This window comes from Nycticebus coucang, chromosome 12 (genome assembly GCF_027406575.1).
Source record: "Nycticebus coucang isolate mNycCou1 chromosome 12, mNycCou1.pri, whole genome shotgun sequence".
NCBI lineage: Eukaryota > Metazoa > Chordata > Mammalia > Primates > Lorisidae > Nycticebus > Nycticebus coucang.
Genome location: NC_069791.1, coordinates 16,669,683 through 16,693,644, shown reverse-complemented (window position 1 = coordinate 16,693,644; position 23,962 = coordinate 16,669,683). Strand labels below are relative to the sequence as shown.

The window sequence follows — 23,962 nt, the reverse complement described above, 5'->3', positions numbered from 1 at the left end:
ACCAGCAGCCTGGGCAACACAGTGAGACCTGGGTAGTTGTGGGACTGACTGGGTAACCAAGATAATATATTTGAACCTCTTCCTGAACTGTAAAGTGGAGACACTACACTTGATCTTAACCAAAAGGCGGAGAAGCAATTGTAAAGTGGAGACAATGGCAACTACTTTAAAGAGGTATCTAGCCAAGTACTATAGCTTAGCCCGGCATGATGGCATACCTGGTGGGAGCCCCAGTTACTCAGGCAGCTGAGGCAGGAGGATCACTAGAGCCAGGAGTTTGAGTTGCTGTGAACTATGACAACACCACTAGAACCAGGGTGGCAGAGCAAAACTCTACCTACTTACAGAATAGGTATCTAAGCTAATCTAAGACAAGTTGAATGTTCATTCACCATAACTCCTTTACTTCTGTGTCTCTCCTGCCCTGTTAAAAAATATGTGAAAGAAGACTTCTTCTACCTCCAGCCATATAGACCTTATTAAAAAAAATTTTTTGGAGTGGGGTCTCATTACTGTTGCTCAGGTTGGAGTACAGTGGTACATCATAGCTCATAGCAACACCTCCACTTCCTAGCTCAAGGGATCCTCTACTTCAGCCTCCCAAGTAGCTGAGACTCCAGGCATTTGCCACCACACCCAGCTAATTTTTTACATTTTTCATTTCAGAGAAGAGTTCTTAGTGTGTTGCCTAGGCTGTTCTCCAATGCCTGGCTTCAAGGGATTCTCCTGCCTCAGCTTCCCTAAGTACGGGGATTATATTCATGAGCCACCACACCTGGCCAAAAGAATAATTTAGTTATTGTATTCCTTCTGTCACTTTTCTCCTTGAATATGTGTCCTTCCAGCATGTGAGCCTTGTACCCTCTGTCTGTCTGCATACCTTTCAGAAAATGTCTGCTCAGGGCAGCGTCTGTGGCTCAAAGGGGTAGGGCGCCGGTCCCATATGCCAGAGGTGGCGGGTTCAAACCCAGCCCTGGCCAAAAAGAAAAAAAAAAATCACCTTTCTAAAAAAAAAGAAGGACAGCACAGTGAGTAGGGCTCAGTGAGTAGGGCGCTGGCCCCATATGCCGAGGGTGGTGGGTTCAAACCCAGCCCCGGCCAAACTGCAACAAAAAAATAGCCGGGCGTTATGGCGGGTGCCTGTAGTCCCAGCTGCTGGGGAGGCTGAGGCAAGAGAATCGTGTAAGCCCAAGAGTTAGAGGTTGCTGTGAGCCGTGTGACGCCACAGCACTCTACCCAAGGGCGGTACAGTGAGACTCTGTCTCTACAAAAAAAAAAAAAAGAAAATGTCTCCTCGCCCTAGTTTCAGAGCTGGGTGAGTGGGGCAAGTGGATGCTGATGGAGTTGAGTTCGGTGAGCAGGGTCACCACTGTAGTAGCCTGTGGGAGTGATGCCAGGGCTGGGGTTTCCTGGAGGAAAGCCAAGGAACATTATTTCCATACAGGTGATGAGGGAGTTTTATAACCTGCTCTGATACTCCATACCAAGGAGGAAACCCTACCTGAAGGTGTCTTGGGGTGAGGAAACCCACCAGCACAACTGTTCTGCTTGCCCCTTCGCTGTTGCCAAAACAGCAGAAACAAGTATCACCCTCTCTGATTCATCAGAGAAAAGTCAGGTTTCCTTCTTAAGTCTCTAACTTAATGTAGTTAGTCCTCTATAACTTGATTTTAAACACACTGTTTTCTGATACTGCTGGAACATGCAAAAGAGATTATGATGTTTCTTGGAGTCAGGCACTCTTATGAGGTTTCAAAGGAGTCAGGCACTCCTTTGCCAGCTCTAGGACAGTTGACTGCCCTTCTGGCGGGGCCTGCTCTCACTGTAGGTCCTATAGTCAACTGCATTATCTGCCTGTGCCACCAAATCCCAGGTGGTTGTGCACAGAGGCTGCTCACTACAGGTCACTGCCTGACCACCCGTCAAACTGACCATGCTGTTCCCTTTTCATGGGCTGTTTACCAAAGGATAGGACAAAGCGTCCCTGCAGCATGGCCCAGTAGTGAACTGCTATCAACCTACTCAAATCCTAAGTCCAGGCCTGGTTCTTTCACTTATCAACTGTCATATATATATGACAGTTTATCTGTACATAAAGCCTTGTACCTTCTAGGATTCCCTTATTTGAACAGGTTTATTGTGCTCACACTAGCTAGAGTCCTCCACGAAAAGAAAAGGAATACCCTAGAATGAGACAGCCAAGGAATGGCCAAGTGCTGGAAGTCTCAAAGAATTCTAAAACGTTTATTTTGTTTTGTTGTGGTTAGGGACCTTTAGGAAGGGGCTAGAATTGAAACCCAGACTAGTTTGACTTGAAAACCCAAGATTTCCCCATCAGAGAACACAACCTTAGAAGCAGAGCCTGGCCACACTGGCTAAGAGCTGGGCTTGGAGCAGGCCTGGGGATCTCCAGAAAGGAGGTAAGGGGGGAGGGGGGCCCCGGCTTTTTTCCTCGACAGCCACCTGTTCCCACCCCTGCACACAGTGTCTGACTCCGCCTGCGCTTTGTGGTTAGGGGGTGGGGGGGCTTTTTCCATCTTTTGTGTCTTGAACGGTTTTTTCCTTGCTTTGCTCTTCGCTACTCTCTCTCCTTGTTCCTTTTTGTAGATAATACTCCCACAGGCCTCCCACAGCAGCTCCAAAATGCAGTCTCCTGAGCTGCTGCTTGTTGACAAAGGCTTTGAGCATCTCTAACAGGGCTCCTGCTCAACCTTCCCCTCCCTGTGACTCCCCACCTTGTTGAATGAGTCAAGAGTTGGGGGAGGGGACGAGTATGGGCACGGTGGCTCATGTCTGCAATCTGAGCGCTCTGGGAGCCCAAGACAGGAGGATCACTTGAGCTTATTATGATTTGAGACCAGCCTGAGCAAGCTCAAGACCCTATCTCTACCAAAAATAGAAAAATTAGCTGGCATTGTGGTGGACACCTGTAGTCTGAGCTACTTGAGGCTAAGGCAGGAGGATTGCTTGGACCCAGGAGTTTGCTGTGAGCTATGCTGAGGCCACAGCACTAACCGGGACAACAGAGTGAGACCATGTTTTGTTTTGTTTTGTTTTTTGCCGGGGCTGGGTTTGAACCCACCACCTCCAGCATATGGGACCGGCGCCCTACTACTTGAGCCACAGGCGCTGCCCAGAGTGAGACCATCTTAAAAAAAAAAAAGTTAAGGCGCAGTGGCTCACACCTGTAATCCTAGTACTCTGGGAGGCCGACGTGGATAAATTGGTTGAGCTCAGGAGTTCAAGACCAGCCTGAGCTAGAGCAAGACCCCATCTCTACTAAAAACAGAAAAACTAGCTAGGTATTGTGACAGGTCCCTATCGTCCCAGCTACCTGGGAGGCTGAAGCAGGAGGATCTTTTGAGCCTAAGAGTTTGAGGTTGCTGTGAGCTATGATGATGCCATGGCACTTTACCCAGGGCAACAGAACAAGACTCTACCTCATTAAAAAAAAGAAGAAAGAAAAAAGTTGGGAATGGGAAGAGGAGATGGAGATTACAGTGAGGAGGACAGTGGTCTCCAACCACCCAGTGTCCTGCTCAGTTTTCAATTCCTTCCCAACCCCAGTCTTCTATCTCCTAAATGTTCCCTGCTTGTGTGTGTGTGTATGTGTGGTGTACATATTGGGGAGGGAGGTAGAGGAAAAGGTAGGGAGTTAACCACCAAGAGTTGAAGGAACCTATAGAAACAAATGAAAGCCAGGTCTGGAAGGAAGTTTTGGGGGACCAGGTAAAGGTGCAGAGAAAGAGTGGGCAGAGATCCTATACCTGAATGAACTCATCTAAACAGAAAGGCTAGACTAAGGGAGAGGGTCAGGGGCTGCACCACACCCATACACCCATAAGGCATTCACACAAGTTCTTTGAGGGGAAATGGGAGAAGAGGCTAAAGACCCAGCATGGGATTGGCAAGGTAATTTAGCCTGTAATCCCAGCACTCGGAGGCTGAGGAGAGGCACGTGGATCGCCTGAGCTCACAGGTTCGAGACCAGCCTGAGCTACAGAAATACCCCATCTCTCAAAATAGCTGGGTGTCGTGGCTAGTGCCTGTAGTCCTAGCTACTTGAGAGGCTGAGGCAAGAAAATCGCTTGAGCCCAAGAGTCTGAGGTTGCTGTGAGCTATGATGCCATGGCACTCTACCGAGGGTGACAATATGAGACTCTTGCCTCAAAAAAAAAAAAAAAAAAAGAATGGCCATAATATTTAATAGTGTATTTTCTTCTGGAAGTGGGAACCAGGGCACCAAAACCAGTGACACAGGCAATGTGCCTGGGGCTGCTGGAGGAGGCAATGTATTTTAGACAAGGTAGCAAACCTTTCTGCCTCAAGTTTTCCCTCTGTGATTGGCAGTTATAATAGTAACTAGCTCATAAAGTTATTATGAAGATTAATGAGATAATCCAAGTAAAATGCTTAGCACAGTGCCTGGCACAAAGTGAATGCTCAATAAATGTAAGCTGTTGTACTTCTCAGAGGCACCCCAGACATTCCATCTACCCACTGCTCACCCTAACCCAAGATGACTGGTTTGGCTTAATGCTCAAAACCAACCCAGGCAGGTGAGCTAGAAACCTGACAGTTTAAACCAGTGGTGCTCAACCTTCCTAATGCCACCATGTATTTTCATTGTTACAAAGGAGTACGACCCACAGGTTGAGAACCACTGGTCTAAACCGTCTAAACATTTTTACCTTACAAGGGCGACTGTAAGACCACCTGAACATCAGCCACTAACAACTAGTACTATGCTGAAAGGAGGATGACTTGGGACGTGGGATTGAGAGATTATCAAAGTTGGAATCCTGGCTCTGCCAGGGTACCAACCTTGTGACCTTGAGCAAGTCTTCCCCCACCCCTTCCTCTCTCCCTGAGAAAGCTCTGTGATACAGAGCATGAGAAGTATCTAACCTGGCTGTTTCACAAGGCTCCTATGAGACTCAAAATCATACAATAATCAGTAAATAATAAGCATTTATGTGATTCACATGTGACACACTCTTGCAGGTCCTTTACACATGTTCTCTCAGGTAGTCCTCATGACAACCCTGTGAGGTTGTTATTGCCATCCCCAATTTACAGATAAAAAGCAAGAGTCGCAGATAGCTTAATAACTTGCTTTTAAAAAATCACACAGGCCAAATCATCATCATCAGGGGGCCAAGTGGCAGAGCAGTACTCAAACGTAGGTAGCCTGGTTCCCAAGTCACTAGGTGGATTCATCCTTCACAAAGTGAACTGACTCCTGAAATGCCCTTTTCAGTTGTAGAATGCTTGACCTGTCACCAGGAGGGGAACAGATGAGCATCTGGGAGAGGGGATCAGTTCACACCAGGACCCGTCCAAGGTGGGAAGTGGGGTGGGGAGCGTTATCTGCGGACTCCTTAGGGTCATTCCTCCTCTTGGGAGTCAGATTGCTGGCTTCACAGGCCTAGGGGAAGGAGAGCGCTTCCTGCCTTCTCATTTAAATACAGGTGCCCTGGCCTTTAGTCCTGGGTGGCTGATGAGGGTAGGTGGAGCGGGAACACTTCTTTCCGATGCTAGTGGCTGTGGGTGTGTCTCGAGGGGTGGGCGTGCTGAACCTCCCGCTTCACTCGTTCGGGAACAAATTGCTGTTTTGGCCCCGGCGGCTCCTTTGGGGCGCGGGCGGTAGCCGCGCTCGCTGGCAAATCGTGGGAGGGAGGAGGAGCGGGGCTGGCAGGCTAAGCCTGAGGACCGCTTGGCGCGGGAAATGACGGCCGCCCCTGACCCGGCTCCTCTCCGCCCCGCTGGCCCCTCCCCCCGCCCCCTCGCGGGAGGGACAGCGGGCGCTCGGCTCTTAAACCCTCTTACCACGACGCGCGCCACAAGGTTAGGAAGTTTTCCCCAGCGTCTGACCTCTGTCGGTCCCCAGTATTTGCAACCCCACCCTGTAGTACGGCTTAGGAACGGCAAAAGGTGACAAATACAACAGAGTAATATAGGGGCGAGACAAAAGGTCTAGAGCTACTCCCCCCACCACATACCCTTTCCACCTCTGGGTCGCAAGGAGGGTGTCTGGACCTTACTCCTAGAGCTACCCACCCTCCGATTTCCTGACAGCTCCTGCCTGCAGCGGTATCTCCTGGTAGCAGCTTGATCCGTTTTCCAGAGGGTCAAGCTAAGGATAAGACAGGCTTGAACGCCCAGAAGCTGCGTTCAGAACCTCCGACCCCTCTCCTTTTAGACTTCCCTGAGCAGTCGGAGCCCCTCTAGAGGCCCCGACCTCCGCCTACCGCCGGGCCTTCACCTCCGCCTGATCGCCCAGTCCCTTTATTTTCCCCGTTATATTTTTCCTCGGGGAAAGCATCTTGTACAACATATCCTCCGACACGCCTCGAACCCCCCTCCCGTTCCTCCGGGGGAGGAGAGGCTGCTAGGAGGCTCTCTGAGAAACCCCCAGGCTTCAGAGAAAGACGCCTCGCCCCTCCGCTGAGGCTGAGTCAGCTGCAGCCGACCAGGCGCTCACCAGTCGTTCTCCGAGGGGCGGGAGGGGCGGCCCCTGTGGCGGGGTGAGGGCGGCCGCCGTCTCCCCTACCCCTACGGAGGTCCCGAGGGGAGAGGGATCCCTCGGCGGGAGGCCTGTCACTTTAAGAAGGCGGCCCTGACTGGGTGTGCCCGGTCTCCATGGTTACCCCGGTGCAGGCGGCGGGCGCGGGAGGTAGTCAGGGAAGCTGCAGCTTCTTCCCGACAGACGGAGGAAGCTGCGGGAACCCGGTGACTAGAGGAACCCGGGCGGGAGCAGATCTGCTGAAACCCAAGCTGCTGCCGCGGCAGCAGGTGCACAGAAAGCACCGGCCTCGGAACCTGGAGCCTGGGATTTGTGAGCCACCAGGGCGCTAGGGGCCGAGCGCCATGCTCCGGGCCCCGACGGCGCGGACGCCTCCTCGAGCGTCGGGAGCTTGCTGGACCTGCGAGCTTGGACTGGGCATTGTCCCCCGACGGCTGCGCTAGAGGGCGCGGGGCTCGGCAGGGGGCGGCCAAAGTGGGCGCCCTCCCCCGGTGCTGAGTCCCCGCACCCCGGAGTGATGGGGCGGGCGGCCACAGCCGCCTAAGATGCCGGCCATGCGGGGGCTCCTGGCGCCGCAGAACACCTTTCTGGACACCATCGCTACGCGCTTCGACGGCACGCGTGAGTCCGACCCTCACCCCACTCCCTCTCGGTCGAGCAATCCCCCGCTGGAGCTCCCGCCCAGCCTTGAGCCTCCACTTCGCGGCTTGTCGCCCTCCCGGGTCCTCTCAAAGCTGACCATGGTCTCCTCTGTCAGGGCTGTTTCCCTCTAAAGGGTTCAGTATCAGCACTGCTGCAGGCTAGGCAACAAGGCTAGAAGTCCCTAGGTATGAAGCCAGGGATGCTCTCTCTTAGCAGCGGCTCACCTGGCCCTAGACAAACTGACCCATCCCATCCTGTGGCAGTGCTCAGGGACGGCCAGGAGGGTTCCAAAAACGGATTTAGACAAGAGATATGCAAACAGAAGTAGAGTAGGAAGCACTCAGGAGAGCTATGTGTGTCCAAGCCCATCTCACAACCTGAACCCACCAGCCTTAGCCCGTTCAGCCCCATTGAAGATGGGTTTGGGGACTCCCACCAGACTAAGGAAGTTTGGAGAAGGCACCCTGAGCTCTGGATCCTGGGTTCTTGAGGCTCTGAGGAACAGGGAAAGTTGTGAAACCCCTTTCCTCCTCCTCCTCCCTCACACTCACCCCTACTGGGGCTTCCCAGCTCTCTGACTAGGTCCTCCATGGTCTCTGGTTCCTGATAGCCAGCAGGCGTAAGCCCATAACGGAGCTCTTCCCCCTCCAGGCTTTTCCATCTGCTTCATCAGTGTGCTTGGCTCCTGCAGCCTGCTGATTCAGCGCCCCCACTCCCCAATACATTCCTGGCTCCAGGCTCCCGTGTTCAGCCACCATTCTTACTCCCCCATTCTTGATCGTGTTCACTAATTTCTGAGCCAGATCAGGAATTGTATAGTGGCCAGGGTTCCCTCCCAGTGGGAGGAGTGAGACAGGCAACCTGGTTACCTGGCTGATGGGTGAGCCTGGCAGAGGTAGAGGTGGGGCTGCGGCTGACTTCCTTTGGGCCCCCCAAACTGCTCAGGACACCTTCCAGAGAGCATAGTGTCCATACAGGGCTGCATTCACCAACCTTAGTGTTCACACGTGCTGATTCTTGAATGTACTCTCACACATGCTGCTAGTGCCTTGCAGGGCACTGACACATAGGTGACTGATTCTGATTCATAAACAGTTCCTGCCCTCCCATACACACAGGATTCCTGGGTTTGTCAAATGTACTCTTTGGTTGCAGGCATTTGGGAGAGGAAGGCTCCCCTTCACCCCACACCCCTCTGAGAGGTGCTCTCTTGCAGACAGTAACTTCGTGCTGGGCAACGCCCAGGTGGCGGGGCTCTTCCCTGTGGTCTATTGCTCTGATGGCTTCTGTGACCTCACGGGCTTCTCCCGAGCTGAGGTCATGCAGCGAGGCTGTGCCTGCTCCTTCCTCTATGGGCCAGACACCAGTGAACTCGTCCGCCAGCAGATCCGCAAGGCCCTGGATGAGCACAAAGAGTTCAAAGCTGAGCTGATCCTGTACCGGAAGAGCGGTGAGGGGCCACCTGGCCCACCTGCCTCACCTTTGCAGTCTCACCCACCCATCTGCGGTCCCTCCTCCTTTCCCTTCCCACCTTTCCCATCTCCCCATCTCATCCCCTCTTCCTCCACCCACCTCTCATCCCTGGCCCCTTCTTTCTACCATCCTCAGCCTCTATTTAATTCCACTCTTGAGTTTCCCACATCCAACAGAAAAACATCCTGTCTTCACAGACAACTGACTGTCTGCTGTCCCTTGCCGCCTACCCACATCCCCCACTGCCCCCATTCTATCAAGCCAGTCTAAAGTGAAACTGGACTGCCATCCCCTCCCAGAAGCCCCTAGACAATGCCTGTGACTTGCCCAAAATGTCAGTAGAGCCAGGACCTCTGTCATCTTAGGCAGGACTGAGGATAGGAGGTGGACTGAGTCTGTTTTTGTGCCTAGGGCTCCCGTTCTGGTGTCTCCTGGATGTGATACCCATAAAGAATGAGAAAGGGGAGGTGGCTCTCTTCCTGGTCTCTCATAAGGACATTAGTGACACCAAGAACCGAGGGGGCCCTGACAGATGGAAGGAGACAGGTGGGTACCCATAGGACCATTGATTTAGCTGCTGTGGCTGGGGTGTCGGGTGCTCAGTCCTGGGAGAAGCCTTGGCACCCAGTCTGAACTTGTGGACCCCCTACTTGTCTTGCACTCATGGGCTTCTACTCATCTCTACGTGCCCAGGTATGGAAATCTTTTTTTCCAAATAGGCTGGTTGGAGCAAAGTTGGAGTTTTTAAGTCAACTTTATTAAGAAATGGAAAGCAATGAACTCCACTGTGCCTGTGACCAGTTATCGAGGCTGACCACAAACCCACCTGATTCCTTTTCCCCATGCACACCTAACTGGGGAGCCCTGGCCAAACCCCTCTTTTAAGTTCTTGGGGTCTTTGTCCTTTGTATCCATCTGCCAAAGGCTGGGGAGATCTTTGGGCAGGTCATCAGAAGTTGCTCCAAGTCCTCTTTGCTATGCTGGGGATACTCTCTATTCCCAATCTCCCAGGTCTATCTTTCCACCATCTCAGACTTCAGTATCACCTCGGGTCCCTCACCTAGACCCTGGGCTCCTTCTCTGAGCTCCCACACCTCTGCTGATGGCCTCCTGCTAGTTCTGCATCCCTCCCCTGTGAACTAGCTCCCACTTCTTCTCCCAGACCTCTCCTGCCTCATGTGGGCCAAACCCCCTCCTCCTAGAAGCAGGCCCTGGACAGTGTCTGTATGCACACCTAGGTCTACCCATTGCTGGGGTAAACAAGCGAGCCCAGGAAATGAGGAATTACTGAGCCTTCAACTTTAAACAAAGTAGTCAATGAGCCAGACCAATCCATGAGCCAGCAATGGGTGTCCAACACCCAAGACCCTGTGCCGGGGTGTTCGGTGTTCATCATCTTCAGGAGTCCCTCTTCTTTTGCAGGTGGTGGCCGGCGCCGATATGGCCGGGCAGGAGCCAAAGGCTTTAATGCCAACCGGCGGCGGAGCAGGGCTGTGCTCTACCACTTATCTGGGCACCTGCAGAAGCAGCCTAAGGGCAAGCACAAGCTCAATAAGGTGGATAGATCACTGGGGTGTGTGTCTGGGGTGAGGGCCAGGGTAGGGGCAGACAGAGGAGATGGGGAAGCAGAATGGGGCCCACCACAGAGAGAATGTCCACTTAAGCTTCACTAGTACTTTGGGGGCTGGGACTGAGGGTGGGAATGTCACATCCTTGATCCATCAAATCTATAAAGTCTTGGCCTCGGAATCAGATGGGCCTTGGTTCAATCTTGGATCCTTCTTAAGCACCTGTGTGTGACCTCCCTGCTCCTCAGTTTTCTGATTTATAACATGAACATTCCAATTGCTATGTTAGAGGTTGCTTTCAGAACACAGGGAAAGAAAGGTGGTGAATGCCTGTCATGGACACTGTCCAAACTCATTCTGTGCCAATGTCCTTTCTTCCGCCTGGACCTGCCCTGCCTTACGCAGGGGGTGTTTGGGGAGAAGCCAAACTTGCCTGAGTACAAAGTCGCCGCTATCCGGAAGTCACCCTTCATCCTGCTACACTGTGGGGCACTGAGGGCTACCTGGGACGGCTTCATCCTGCTTGCCACACTCTATGTGGCTGTCACCGTGCCCTACAGCGTGTGTGTGAGCACGGCCCGGGAGCCCAGCGCAGCCCGTGGCCCACCCAGTGTCTGTGACCTGGCCGTGGAGGTCCTCTTCATTCTTGGTGCGTGCTCTCTGCCCTTCCACACCACATGCCGGGAAAGCTGGGGCTTTGATGGGGATGGTCTGCATGGCTTCCGGTGCCCTACAAGTGTCCCTCTTACCCTCTCCCTGTTTGTGACTTGTGAGCTATGAATTCAGACTTAGGTTCCAAACATGTCTCTGCCACTAATGTGTTACAGACCCTGAGCCAGTCACAGCCTCTCCAAGTCTCAGTTTCTCCCTCCATAAAATAGGCATGACAACACCTACCTGTTAGAGTTACCATGGGAACTAAGATGGATAATGTATGTAAACGGACAGTGTCAAGTACTGAGTAGGTGTCTGGTAAAGAGTGGCTTCTGCCAGATGTGGGTGGCTCATCCCTGTAATCCCAGCATCTTGGGAGGCTAAAGTGGGAGGATCACTTGTGACCAGGAGTTGGAGACCAGCCTGGGCAACACAGTGAGACACCTTCTCTAAAGTAAAAATGAGAACAATTAGCTGGGCATGGTGGCATGCACCTGTAATCCCAGCTACTTGGGAAGCTGAAGCAGGAGGATTTCTTGAGCCCAGGAGTTTGAGGTTGCTGTGAGCTAAAATGATGCCATTACACTCTACCCAGGCCAACAGAGGACAACTGTCCAAAAAAAAAAACAAGCTCGGCTCCCATAGCACAGTGGTTTCAGCACTAGCCACATACACCCAGGCTGGCGGGTTCGATCCCAGCCCAGGCCAGCTAAACAACAATGACAACTGCAACAAAAAATAGCTGGGCATTGTGGCGGGCACCTGTAGTCCCAGATACTTGGGAGACTGAGGAAAGAGAATCACTTGAGCCCAAGAGTTTGAGGGTACTGTGAGCTGTGATGTCACAGCACTCTACCGAGGGCGACATAATGAGACTCTGTCTCAAAAAAAAAAAAAAAAAAAAGGCTGGGTGCCAATGGCTTAAGCGGCTAAGGCACCAGCCACGTATACCTGAGCTGGCGGGTTCGAATCCAGCCTGGAGTCTGCCAAACAACAATGACGGCTGCAACCAAAAAATAGCCGAGCATTGTGGCGGGCACCGTGGCGGGCACCTGTAGTCCCATCTATTTGGGAGGCGGAGGCAGGAGACTCGCTTGAGCCCAGGAGTTGGAGGTTTCTGTGAGCTGTGATGCCATGGCACTCTACCCAGGGTGACAGCTTGAGGCTCTGTCTCAAAAAAAAAAAATAGGGCAGCGCCTGTGGCTCAAGGAATAGGGCGCCAGTCCCATATGCCAGAGGTGGTGGATTCAAACCCAGCCCTGGCCAAAAACCACAAAAAATAAATAAATAATTAAAAAAAAAAAAAAAAAAAGAAGGTCTTTCCCCCCACCCCATACTGATTCCAACTCCAACTCCCCACAGACATTGTGCTGAATTTCCGTACCACATTCGTGTCAAAGTCGGGACAGGTAGTATTTGCCCCAAAGTCCATTTGCCTTCACTATGTCACCACCTGGTTCCTGCTGGATGTCATCGCAGCACTGCCCTTTGACCTGCTACATGCCTTCAAGGTCAACGTGGTCAGTGTGGCTGGGCTGGGTGGGTGGGCTTTGGGGTGGGGCGTGTGGGGCTAGCCCGGGCTGACCCATCTCTTCCTTCCTTGTGTCAGTACTTCGGGGCCCACCTGCTGAAGACCGTGCGCCTGCTGCGCCTGCTGCGCCTGCTCCCACGGCTGGACCGTTACTCACAGTACAGCGCCGTGGTGCTGACCCTGCTCATGGCTGTGTTCGCCCTGCTGGCCCACTGGGTGGCCTGCGTCTGGTTCTACATTGGCCAGCGAGAGATTGAGAGCAGCGAGTCTGAGCTGCCTGAGATCGGTACTGGAGGTGCCCTGTGCTTAGGGGTGGGGTGTGTGTGTGTGTGTGTGTGTGTGAACGCGTCAGTGGAGTATGTGTGCTGATCCAGGTCAGAGAACTTGTGCAGGCCTATGGATGTGTGAGTCAGAGAAAGGCGTGTGCAGGTGTGAGTGTGACGGCCACCACCATGTAGCAGGCCTGCTGTCCAATAGCAGGGCACTGTAGAGAAAGCCTGAGGGTTGCCTTGGGCATCCCAGTTGCTCTTGTGGCCTCCTGGTGGCCAAACGTTGATCATATTCTGTAAGCCCCTGCTGGCTGGGAAGGCTGAGCAGGAAGCCAGGCCCTCAAGGGTTCCTCTACAGCTGGCACTTCCCTGCCATCCTCTCTGAAGCCCATGCCCACCAGCTTGGCTCCCAAGGCCCCTGCCTCCCTCTTGCCACTTCCAGCCAATGTCTCTGCTGTGTCTCCATTCTCCCCCTGCCTGGAAAGCAGCTTTCCCTTTGTCCCCCAGCTGTCCTTCATGTCACCTCCACTTCCACAGCTCCTCCCTCTGCTTGCCACCCACTTGCGTCTTAATTCCTGCTGGGAGGAATTCCAATCCCACCGCTGCACCCAAAAGGTCAGCATGACCTTCCAGGGCCAAACCCTCATCCTCCTTGAAGTCCCTATAGCATCTGGCGCTACCAACCTCACTCCCCTTTGCCATGTGTGGTGTGGCCTTCTGCCGGCCTCCTTCCAGCCCCTGGAGTTTCAGGATCTCCAGAAAGGCTTTCCTCACATTGCTGCTCCCTCTTCTCATTTTCCCTTGGCCATGACACTAGCACCACTACATGAATACTCAACTTCCTTACTTTCTTTTTGTGCACACCATTCCTTTCCAGCCATTCCTACTCTCTACATGCCTCAGATCCAAAATTGAACCTACCTTCTTCCTCCCAAACCCTGCAGCCCTCTGTCAGCTTCCCAGTAACTACTATTTGGCCATGTTTCCAGCTGTTCAGGTGGCCTCTCATGACTGTCTACTCCTTGGTGGAGTCACCAGGTCAGCCTTAGAAACCTGCTCTTATCAGTCCCCTGGGGACATAGGCTCCTGTGAATCTTCTCTCCTCACCACGCTCACAGGAGACCAGCGTGTGCCCAAAAGGGCCCACTTGGATATTCCCCTGAGCACTCTAGTTGCTGAGCGAGGGGACACCAGGACACTCTAGGCAGTGTCAGATCCTTGTTGCCTATTCTTCCCAGAGGGCATCTGTGGTAGATGCTGCTCTGGGGTCAAATGGCCACATAGCAAATAGGGAGTCAGACGGCAGGGAGATGGATAACAGTAAAACAAAGCCCTGATCCTTCTCTGCCATCCCTACCCCCAGAAGTAGGATCCAGGCACACATGGTCTTGTGTCCACAAGGCTCTTCTCTTCCAACTGCCCCACAAGAGTTGGGGGTATGACATTAAGAACATCTCTGGGCTTGGCACCTGTAGCTCAAACGGCTAAGGCACCAGCCACATACACCAGAGCTGGCGGGTTCGAATCCAGCCCAGGCCCGCCAAACAACAGTGACAACTACAACCAAAAAATAGCCGGGCATTGTAGCAGGTGCCTATAGTCCCAGCTACTTGGGAGGTGGGAGGCCGAAGCAAGAGACTTGCTTAAGCCCAGGAGTTGGAGGTTGCTGTGAGCTGTGATGCTACAGCACTCTGCCTAGGGTGACAGCTTGAGACTCTGTCTCAAAAACAAAAACAAACAAACAACAACAACAACAAAAAAAAAAATCTCTGGCTCCCAGAGAGGCTGTGGACAGGGGAAGATGTGGGGCCAGCTGACCCTTGCAGCTATACATGGTACTTCTTTTACCCCTGATCCCTGAGTTCCAGGGTGCTTACATTCTATCTGGAACTGGTACAGTCGACATTTGGAGAATTTCTAAGTCCTTCACATCATCAACCCCTTCTTTCTAACCACTACATGGTTCAGACCTCTCGAAGTTCACCCTTGGTTTCCTTGTTTTGTTTTGGGGTTTTTTTATTTGTTTTTGTTTTTGTCAAGACAAAATTCATATGCCCTGAGCAGAGTGCAGTGGTGTCATAGCTCATTGCAACCTCAGACTCCAGCTGTGGGCATCCTGCTACCTCAGCCTCCAGAAGACACTGGGATTACAGGGTTTTTCTTTTGTTTCATGAGTTGAAGTCTCACTCTCACTCAGACAAGTATTGAACTCCTGAGCTCAAGCAATCCTCCTACCTCAGCCTCCCCACTGTGCTGGGATTACAGGCGTGAGCCGCCACGCCCAGCAAAGTTCAGCCTTGGGAAGAGATATCTTTATAGGGTTAGGTAAGGCTGAGCTGGGTGGGTGGGCTGGTCCAGTTCTGTCTAGTGGGAGGCTCCTTCTCCATGCCTTCCTTGCCTGGTTTCCCTCCCACAGTATTCCATCCCCAGATTCCCCCATCCCAGTAGAGGCGGGCTTGGTTTTCAAAAGATTGTTCTAAATACCTCAGGGTAACTGAGGGCATTTCTCAGTGTCAAAGCCAACAGCCTCCAGAGCAGCCTGTGCTGGCCTGACCTACCCCAGGTGGAAACACCATCTTGGCACCAGCTCCTGGAGCTGCTGATGCCCCATGGCCAGGACTGAGCAGAGAAGCCCCCCCTCACTTCCCTCTGTCCTGTAGCTTCTTGCCACCCTACCCCTACCTTTCTTACCCTGGGCACCCCTTCAGAGGCCAAACTAAATGACAGTGAAGACTCCTATATACTCCATTGCATTCTCATGGGACACATCAAGTAACAGAACGGCAAACCCTCACCTTACCACCACAAATTCCTTAGCCTGGAATTTGAGGATATTGGTGTCAACCCCATATTCCAGCCAAACCAAGCTACTTACTTGTACCTGGTTCATACCTTTATCTCCGTCAGGAATGACCCCCCGCCTCAATGTCTTTGTATTGAAACCCTACATATCTCTCTTTTTTTTTTTTTGAGACAAGGTCTCACTATGTTGCCCTCGGTAGAGTGCTGTGGTGTCACAGCTCACAGCAACCTCAAACTCTTGGGCTTAAGCAATTCTCTTGCCTCAGCCTCCCAAGTAGCTGGGACTACAGGCGCCCGCCACAATGCCTGGCTATTTTTTGGTTGCAGCTGTCATTGTTGTTCAGCTGGCCTGGGCTGGGCTTAAACCTGCCAGCCTCGGTGCATGTGGCCGGTGCTGTAACCACTGTGCTACGGACACCAAGCCAAAACCCTACATATCTTTCGAGACCAAGCCCAAGTGTCACTTCTTCCAGGAAGCCTTCGAGTCCCAGGTGTGGCACTTTGGTTTGATCCCCTTGTGTGGGACCTCAGAGGTGTAGCTCCTGTCCCACATTATCTGTTCTTCTGAAGTAAAGCCTGCAGGAAGCTCCTCTAGTCTCTGCTCCTGGCACACAGGGCATAAGGTTGCTGAAGGAATTGGGGGGTGAATGAGAGGAGGGCGTGGGGACCATGAGGACACACGTGCAAGGTGTTGGGGAGACTATTGAGCAGGGGTCTGTGTGCTAGGGTGGAGGGTCAGAGCACAGGTGGAGAGGTGAGGTCCCACTGCCCCCTGTGACCATGAACCATACCCCATGCTTATACCATCTGCTTTCAGTTCTAGATCGCTAGTCTGCCTTCTCACACTTGCACCCCATGGTCCCTGCACTGCCACAGGACCTGTATGGACCCTGGGATTTCCCCACACTCACACAATCCTCCAGTGAGGCTCATTAGAGACCCCAGCACACAGCCCTACCTCCTGCCAACAGCAGGCCAGGCCAGGAATATGGGATGGAGGGGGAGACCTTTCAGCCTTTGCTCAGTGGCCCAGTCTGGCCTGTGACTGTGTGTGTGCATGTCTGTGTTCAAGTGCACATGCGCCTGTGTAGTGCCCAGGTGCCTGCCTGCCTGCCTCTGGCCTGAGTGTATGATCTGTGTGCTCATGTCCTCTAAGTGTCCCCACCCTTGCCTGTGTGTCAGAGGGCACATACCTGTGTACCTCTGTTTCTCTCCCAAGTGTGCACAGGCCTTCTCAGGGTGAGTGGCTGTGGCTATGTGAGGTGCTCTCACTTGTCCATCTCAGCTGTGTAGGGTGCACCCATAATCTCAATGGTGTGTATGCACACGTCCACATGGGTGTGCCCGAGAGTACGTACATGTACTCAAGATTGGGTGGTTGTGTGATTGTGGAGAGGGATGAGCCTGAATGAGGTGGGGAGGGAGAACTTTCTGGAGCAAATGGGCTTGGAGAGACAAAGAAGAGGAGTCAGGGCAGACAGGTCAGAGGAGGTGGCCTCACCATAACTTTGGGGACAAACCTATGACTGAATGCTGTGAGCCCTTCCAGTCCGTTTGTTCTCTCCAGTGGGACTCATTACCTGAGATCAGGCCAACCATGGGGAAGAGGGTGTGGTGCCCCATAGGCTTTGGTGCTCCTTGGCACCAACAGGAGCCAGCTGGGGAGATGACAACTTCTTCCCCATGTGCTTGTCTTGCTGAAGGTTGAGGGAGTGGACAGGGGTGTGCCAGGCTGGTCAAGAAGGAGAAGTAGTGGGTAGCCAAGGAGGTTTTCTGTGCGTGCATGTCCCCACTCCCAGGTTCTAGTGGGCACACCTACAGTGTAGCAGTGTCCTCCTGCCAGCTCAGGCTCTTCCCCTTCCCCTTTCCAGGCTGGCTGCAGGAGCTGGCCCGCAGACTGGAGACTCCCTACTACCTAGTGGGCCAGAGTTCGGATGGAGGGAACAGCTCTGGCCAGAGTGACAACTGCAGCAGTGGCAGCAGCGAGGCCAATGGCACAGCGCTAGAGCTCCTGGGTGGTCCGTCGCTGCGCAGTGCCTACATCACGTCCCTCTACTTCGCACTCAGCAGCCTCACGAGTGTTGGGTTCGGCAACGTGTCGGCCAACACAGACACGGAGAAAATCTTCTCCATCTGCACCATGCTCATTGGTGGTGAGACCTGGCCCGGGACCCTCGGTCTTCTGGGCCCCCAGGCGAGCCCTCCTTTCTCACCTCCGCCCAAGTCCTGAGGCCAGGGGTTCTTCCGCTCTAGGTGGTCCACAACCGAGGCCAGGGCTGGGAGACTGTGCCACACAGCGGCCCGTCTACTTTGCCTAGGAGCGTGCTGGGGGGGAGAGGACAGATGTGTCCAGCGTGGTGTCAGGCTGGGCCAGACCCGTCCTGTAGGTGACTCCCTCTCGCCACCCTCCCCCAGCGCTGATGCACGCGGTGGTGTTTGGGAACGTGACGGCCATCATCCAGCGCATGTACGCCCGCCGCTTTCTGTACCACAGCCGCACCCGCGACCTGCGCGACTACATCCGCATCCATCGCATCCCCAAGCCCCTCAAGCAGCGCATGCTCGAGTACTTCCAGGCCACCTGGGCTGTGAACAACGGCATCGACACCACCGAGGTGCAGCCGCCTCCCCGGCTGGCCCTTCTAGCCTCTGCTCCCTCAAGGGGTTGGCACGTGGCCTAAAATTATCAGCAGTGCGCTGGGCGAGGAATGCAGAATTTTGGGTCCTGGGGCTCCCTCTTGGGGCACAGCAGCAGAAAACAGAGGGCAGCTGAGGTGGCTAGGAGGCCCCTCTGAGCTCTGGTGAGGTCTGGGGGCTCTGAGCTTATTGACCTCTGAGCCAGAGTCCAGGAGGAGGAAAGCTGGGCTGCTCACAGGTGACTGAAGTGGTTGGGAGGGAGGCGGAGGCAGCCCCCTCACTGACTCCACCCTGAGTGGAGCTTGATGCTGGGTGGGAGGCCACAGGTCCTGCCCACACCTCCCCCACCCCAAGGCCTGCAGGGTGGAAAGGGTCTGACTCTTCTGCCACCCCCAACCCTCCCATACGCTTGTCTGCAGCTGCTGCAGAGCCTGCCGGATGAGCTGCGCGCAGACATCGCCATGCACCTGCACAAGGAGGTCCTGCAGCTGCCACTGTTTGAGGCTGCTAGCCGCGGCTGCCTTCGCGCACTGTCCCTGGCCCTGCGGCCTGCCTTCTGCACGCCTGGCGAGTACCTCATCCACCAAGGCGACGCTCTCCAGGCCCTTTACTTTGTCTGCTCTGGCTCCATGGAGGTGCTCAAAGGTGGCACTGTGCTCGCCATCCTAGGTTTGTGAGGGTGGAAGAGAGGGCGTGGGGACACTGTGTGGGGGTAGTGTGTGTGGGGGTGACCAATCTGCAGAAAACCCAGAGAGAGGATATACACAAGGCCACTGGGAAAGAAAAAGCCAGAGTGGGGTCAGAGGTAGCCATGGCGTCCTGGGCAAAGCTCAGAGAAGACCTAGTGACTGCAAGGCGGCAGCATAAGGAGGATCTCACAGGTGTTCCTGGGACGGAGCTAGTGGGGCCTGTCTTTTAAAAGGAGCCAATCTATGAGTGAACAGATGGGAGGAGCACTTCTTGTTAGGAGAAAATTCAAATGCTGAGGATGGAAGTGCTGGGGATGGTCAGGCAGGGCTGAAAAGAGAAGGAAAAAAAGCCGCGCTGTGGGTTGGGTGGAGAGGTAGGATGCTACTTTCCTGTGGTCGATCACAGAGCAAGCCCAGAGCCAGGACAGGTGACAGCAGAGCTCAGCCTCCAACGGCCAGGAAGAGGCAATCTGATAAAAGTGGTGTTTACAGCGTGCAGTAGAACCTCCATAATTGACACCTCCCTACATTGACCACCTCCTTAAGTTGATCTAATTCATAGACCATTCACCACATGTGTCAGTACAATAGGCCTCGTTCCTTAAGTTGACTACTTCCATGTGTTGACCAGTTTGTTATAGCCCCTTGGGTGGTCAACTTACAGAGGTTCTATTGTATATACTTCCCTTCTTGGCAAAAGAAAGATGTGAGAATAGGCCAAGAGCAGTGGCTCACACCTGTGATCCTAGCACTCTGGGAGGCTGAAGCAGGAAGATTGCTAGAGCTCAGGAATTCAAGACCAGCTGGAACAAGAGCAAGACCCCATCTCTACTAAAAATGGAAAAACTAGCCAGGTGTCAGGGCAGGCACCTATAGTCCCGGCTACTTGGGAGTCTGAGGCAAGAGGATCGCTTGATCAAATTTAAACCAAGAATTTGAGGTTGCTTTGAGTTCTAATGACTCCACTGCACTCTACCCAGGGCAACAGAGTGAGACTGTCTCAAAAAATATATAAGAAAGAAAGATGTGCAAATGAGGAAGTACTCCCTAGAGGAAGACAAGGAGATTGAAGTTGTGGAATGGACATAATCATTGTGCCGATCACAGGGTCTCCTAGCATGACTAGCCCAGTCCCAGTCCCCACATGCTTGGTGTTACTTAAGCCTCCCAGAACCCAGTGGTGTAGGAAATAATATTATTCTCACTTTGCATAGAAGGAGACCAAGTTTAGAGAGATTAGTGAACAGGTAGGGATTGGCCAACTAGGCTTGGAACCCAGTCTGCCTGGCCCTAACTCTCACACTTCTTCACATGGTGCTCTGAAGGGAATGGTGCCTACAGAGAGGGAAGGATCTCAGGTGTGGTCATGCACCCTCGGCTTCAGGAAAGCATATTCAAGCCCTCTGGTAAACCTGAGACAGCATCCATGAAAAGCTGCTAACAAGGAGCACAGCACTGTGGCTGTGGGAGGCACTCAGGGGTGACTCTTTAGGGTGGGGGACACAGGGACCTGCTTGAGTATTGAAGGCACCCACACAAGATGAAAGGGACATGGTGACCAGAGCATAGATGATCACAGCTGAACCGTCAGGCAGCCAAGGCATGTGTAGACTCATGTGGGGACAGCTGCAGTCCTGAGAGAGGACTGAGGTTTGTCACTAGCCTGGCAATCTGCAGTGAATGTAAGAAGTAGGGAAAAGCAGAAGGTTGGTATGATGTTGCTCCAGGCCCCAGTGGGTACTGTGTGTGCACTCTTAGCCCCTTCAGGACAGCGATCTTCCAGCAGGAAACAAGAGGGAAAGTACCACGTTGAAGCCCGAGAGAGGTGACAGGTTATTGACACCCTTCATTTTCCATGTGGCTTCTGGGCCTAGATCAGCTTATGCCAGATTGAGAAGACATAGGTGTGCCACTAAAGTGGTTGGCAGTCCTCAAGGAATGATGGAGAACTGGAGAGATTCAGAAGGGCACAAAGACAGATTTTGACCATTGAACGCTGGTCAACCCAAAGCAAGATTGTCGCATGGATTACTCAACAGATGGTTTTCAGCTTGGAGCCAAGGAAGCTGTGTGCCTGGGAGCTGGCACAAGCCCTCAGAGATGCTCTTCACTGGTTAGTGCCAGGCTCCAACTCTCGGAATAGCCACATTCAGTGTTCACTACTGACAGAGCCACAAGAATGGCCATTGCCTGTGCCCTGGGCCTTTTCCTATAAGATGTCTTTAGTACTAGGACTTATGTTCTCATCAAACTATCCTGTCCTGGCCCATTTGTACTTGATGAACAATTTCCCCATTCACTTGGAGGCTCTGGATGCCCTGACGAATGCCCCAAAGCTGGTTCCCAGCCCCAATAAGGGCCTGGCTTTCTGTACCCACAACTCCCCCAGCTGCTGCCTTACCCCAGATTCACCTTACCTGGCTGCATCCTGCCTGCTCCTGGCAGCTGAGGCTCGCCCACATTTACCAGTGTAGCTTCTGACCCCTACCTCTGTCTGTGAAAAGTCTCTTGTGAGGAAGGAAGGATTTGATGACCTGAGACACCAACCTGGAAGGCAGCCTTAGTTCCTGAGACTCTGCCCACAGACCTATTCTGTTTCTCATTTCTTTCTTTCTTTAGAGACAGTGTCTTACTCTGTCTTCTGGGCTAGAGTGCAGTAGCATCATCATAATGGCTCACTGCAACTTCAAACTCCTGAGCTCAAGTGATCCTCCTGCCTCAGCCTCCTGAGTAATTGGGACTACAGGTGTGCACCACTATGCCCAGCTAGTTTTTGATTTTTTTCGATTTTGTAACAACCGGGTCTCACTCTTGCTCAGGCTGGTCTTGAACTCCTGGTCTCAAGCAATCCTCCCACCTCCTGGCGTGCTAGGAATACAGGCGTGAGCCACTGTGCCCAGCATATCTCATCTCTTGAATGAGGCGTGAGCCACTGCATCCAGCATATCTCATCTCTTGAATGAAGACAAGAAACACACATCCTATTTCAGAGGACACCAATGAGAAGAGAGCTCATTCCTCAGGTGATCACACTGAGATCCAAACAGCTCTCAGTAGGAACCAGAAAGATGGCTTGAAACCAAGGAAAAACCCATTTAATGGGGGTGCATTCTACATTTAAATTTGTGCAAAAGTCCAGAAACATTTAGAGACCTCACGCCTCAGTGTGTGCTCCTGGCAGCCTGAGGGGGCCCGCAGGAAGGAGTGGCAGCTATCCTTTGCCTGTAAGCATAATGAAATACTTTCTCATAATTTGAGTTGTCTAGCAGTGGGGTGAACTGCCTGGAGGCCAGTTAGTGCTCTGCCTGAGCCCAGTGCAGGCCTATCCCTGTGGAGAATGATCTATAGGGGTTTTTTGTTGGAAAAGAAAGGAAAGAAATGAACTTTTTTTTTTTTTTTGAGATAGAGTGATGTGGCATCACAGCTCACAGCAACCTCAAACTCTTGGGCTTAAGCCATTCTCTTGCCCCAGTCTCCCGAGTAGCTGGGACTACAGTTGTCTGCCACAACTCCTGGCTATTTTTTTGGTTACAGTTGTCATTGTTGTTTAGCAGACCTGGGCCAGGTTTGATTCCGCTAGCCTCAGTGCATATGGCCGGTGCCCTACTCACTGAGCTACGGCGCCCAGCCAAGGAAATGAACTTTTATTGGTCTTTGTGTCAGGCACTTTATCTACATTAACTCATTTAATCCTCACCAGTCCCTGGCCAGACATATCCTATTTCATTGATTTCAAGACATGCCCTCCCACCCCCCAAAACACAGAATTCACCATCTCCAACACTGGGTTGAAGGTTGCAATTGATACCCTTTTACAATTGCTGTCAGCCAGATGGCAATTCCAACCTGGCCATGGGGAAACCCTTCATTGACCCTTTCTGGCTAAATCAAGAAAATTCCAGGGACTCAGTTAAATTCAGCAATCTCTAGTAGAAAAGAGCAGCCAGGGCCCAGGAAGAAGTAATTTGGCCACATGACATTTTCAGTGTGCCACATGGGGCTTTAAATTGCTGGTTCCAAACACTTTTCCTTGGGCAAGCTGTATCTGAATCACCTCTTTTTTAAAATATCAGATTGTGAGGTCTCCTAAAATATCAGATTGTAAGGTCTCCTATAGACACCCTGGGATGCTGTAGGGGGTGGTGAGCTGGGAGTTTGGTCTAACTTCCCCAGGGAATTCTTTTTATTTTTATTTTATTTTATTTTTTTCAGACAGAGGCTCACTTCGTCACCCTTGGTAGAATGCTGTAGCATCACAGCTCACAGCAACCTCAAACTCTTGGACTTAAGCAATTCTCTTGCCTCAGCCTCCCAAGTAGCTGGGACTATAGGCACCTGCCACAATGCCTGGCTATTTTTAGAAACAAGGTCTTGCTCTGAGCTCAGGCTGGTCTTGAACCCGTGAGCTCAGGCGATCCACCCGCCTTGGCCTCCCAGAGTGCTAGGATTACAGGTCTGAGCCACTGTGCCCGGCCATTACCCAGGGAATTCTAATCTACAGGGCCAGCCTGTGACCACTACGACTGGTTCATTGTGTCAGAACTGAAATTCTGATGTTTCCACATGGTGGCTTTGCTCCCAGATGTTTTTGAGAAACCGGGAGGCAGGCAGCAGGGGCTGGGCCACTCTGCCTGCTACAAGGTTGCACAGTGGGTCTCAGCTGAAAAGGCCCACTGCTGAGGGAAGCTCAGCAGCTGGGGGACAGGGAATTTCCTGTGGCTGAGGGTCAGGCCTTGCTGACCTCTGCTTCCTCTCCCCAGGGAAGGGTGACCTGATTGGCTGTGAGTTGCCCCGGCGAGAGCAGGTGGTAAAGGCCAATGCCGATGTGAAGGGGCTGACATATTGTGTCCTGCAGTGTCTGCAGCTTGCGGGGCTGCATGAGAGCCTTGCCTTGTACCCTGAGTTTGCCCCTCGCTTCAGCCGCGGTCTCCGAGGGGAGCTCAGCTACAACCTGGGTGCTGGGGGAGGCACTGCAGAGGTGAGGGTGCTGGGTATGTGTGGAGAGGGTTGGGTGCCCAGGAACCTGGGTCTGGGGCGGTACTATGCATGAAGCGTGACCAGGGAGGAAGCCCCACTCTCCCTGCCCATTCACACCCACAGCCTTAGCCTGGCCCTCCTTGGCTTATCAGAGACAGCCTGGCCCTGCCCAGAGCAAAGCCTTAGTGATGGAA

At 52.9% G+C, this 23,962-nt stretch overlaps 1 protein-coding gene across 4 annotated transcripts in view; it reads left to right on the top strand.

The window, feature by feature from the left end:
* The first annotated feature begins 6,538 nt into the window (after positions 1-6,538).
* Positions 6,539-23,962, top strand: part of KCNH3 (potassium voltage-gated channel subfamily H member 3) — a 20,602-nt gene continuing 3,178 nt past the window's right edge. For 2 of the 4 annotated variants that reach the window (XM_053554097.1, XM_053554096.1), the window contains exons 1-11: positions 6,542-7,147; positions 8,385-8,618; positions 9,053-9,187; positions 10,064-10,197; positions 10,615-10,858; positions 12,226-12,383; positions 12,473-12,680; positions 17,337-17,618; positions 17,881-18,080; positions 18,522-18,771; positions 23,552-23,769. In XM_053554097.1, coding sequence (XP_053410072.1) covers positions 7,072-7,147; positions 8,385-8,618; positions 9,053-9,187; positions 10,064-10,197; positions 10,615-10,858; positions 12,226-12,383; positions 12,473-12,680; positions 17,337-17,618; positions 17,881-18,080; positions 18,522-18,771; positions 23,552-23,769 — 2,139 coding nt within the window. In that variant the 5' untranslated portion in view covers positions 6,542-7,071. Of the gene's footprint in view, positions 7,148-8,323; positions 8,619-9,052; positions 9,188-10,063; positions 10,198-10,614; positions 10,859-12,225; positions 12,384-12,472; positions 12,681-17,336; positions 17,619-17,880; positions 18,081-18,521; positions 18,772-23,551; positions 23,770-23,962 lie in introns of all 4 variants that reach the window. The other 2 variants (XM_053554099.1, XM_053554098.1) reach the window with 2 other exon arrangements.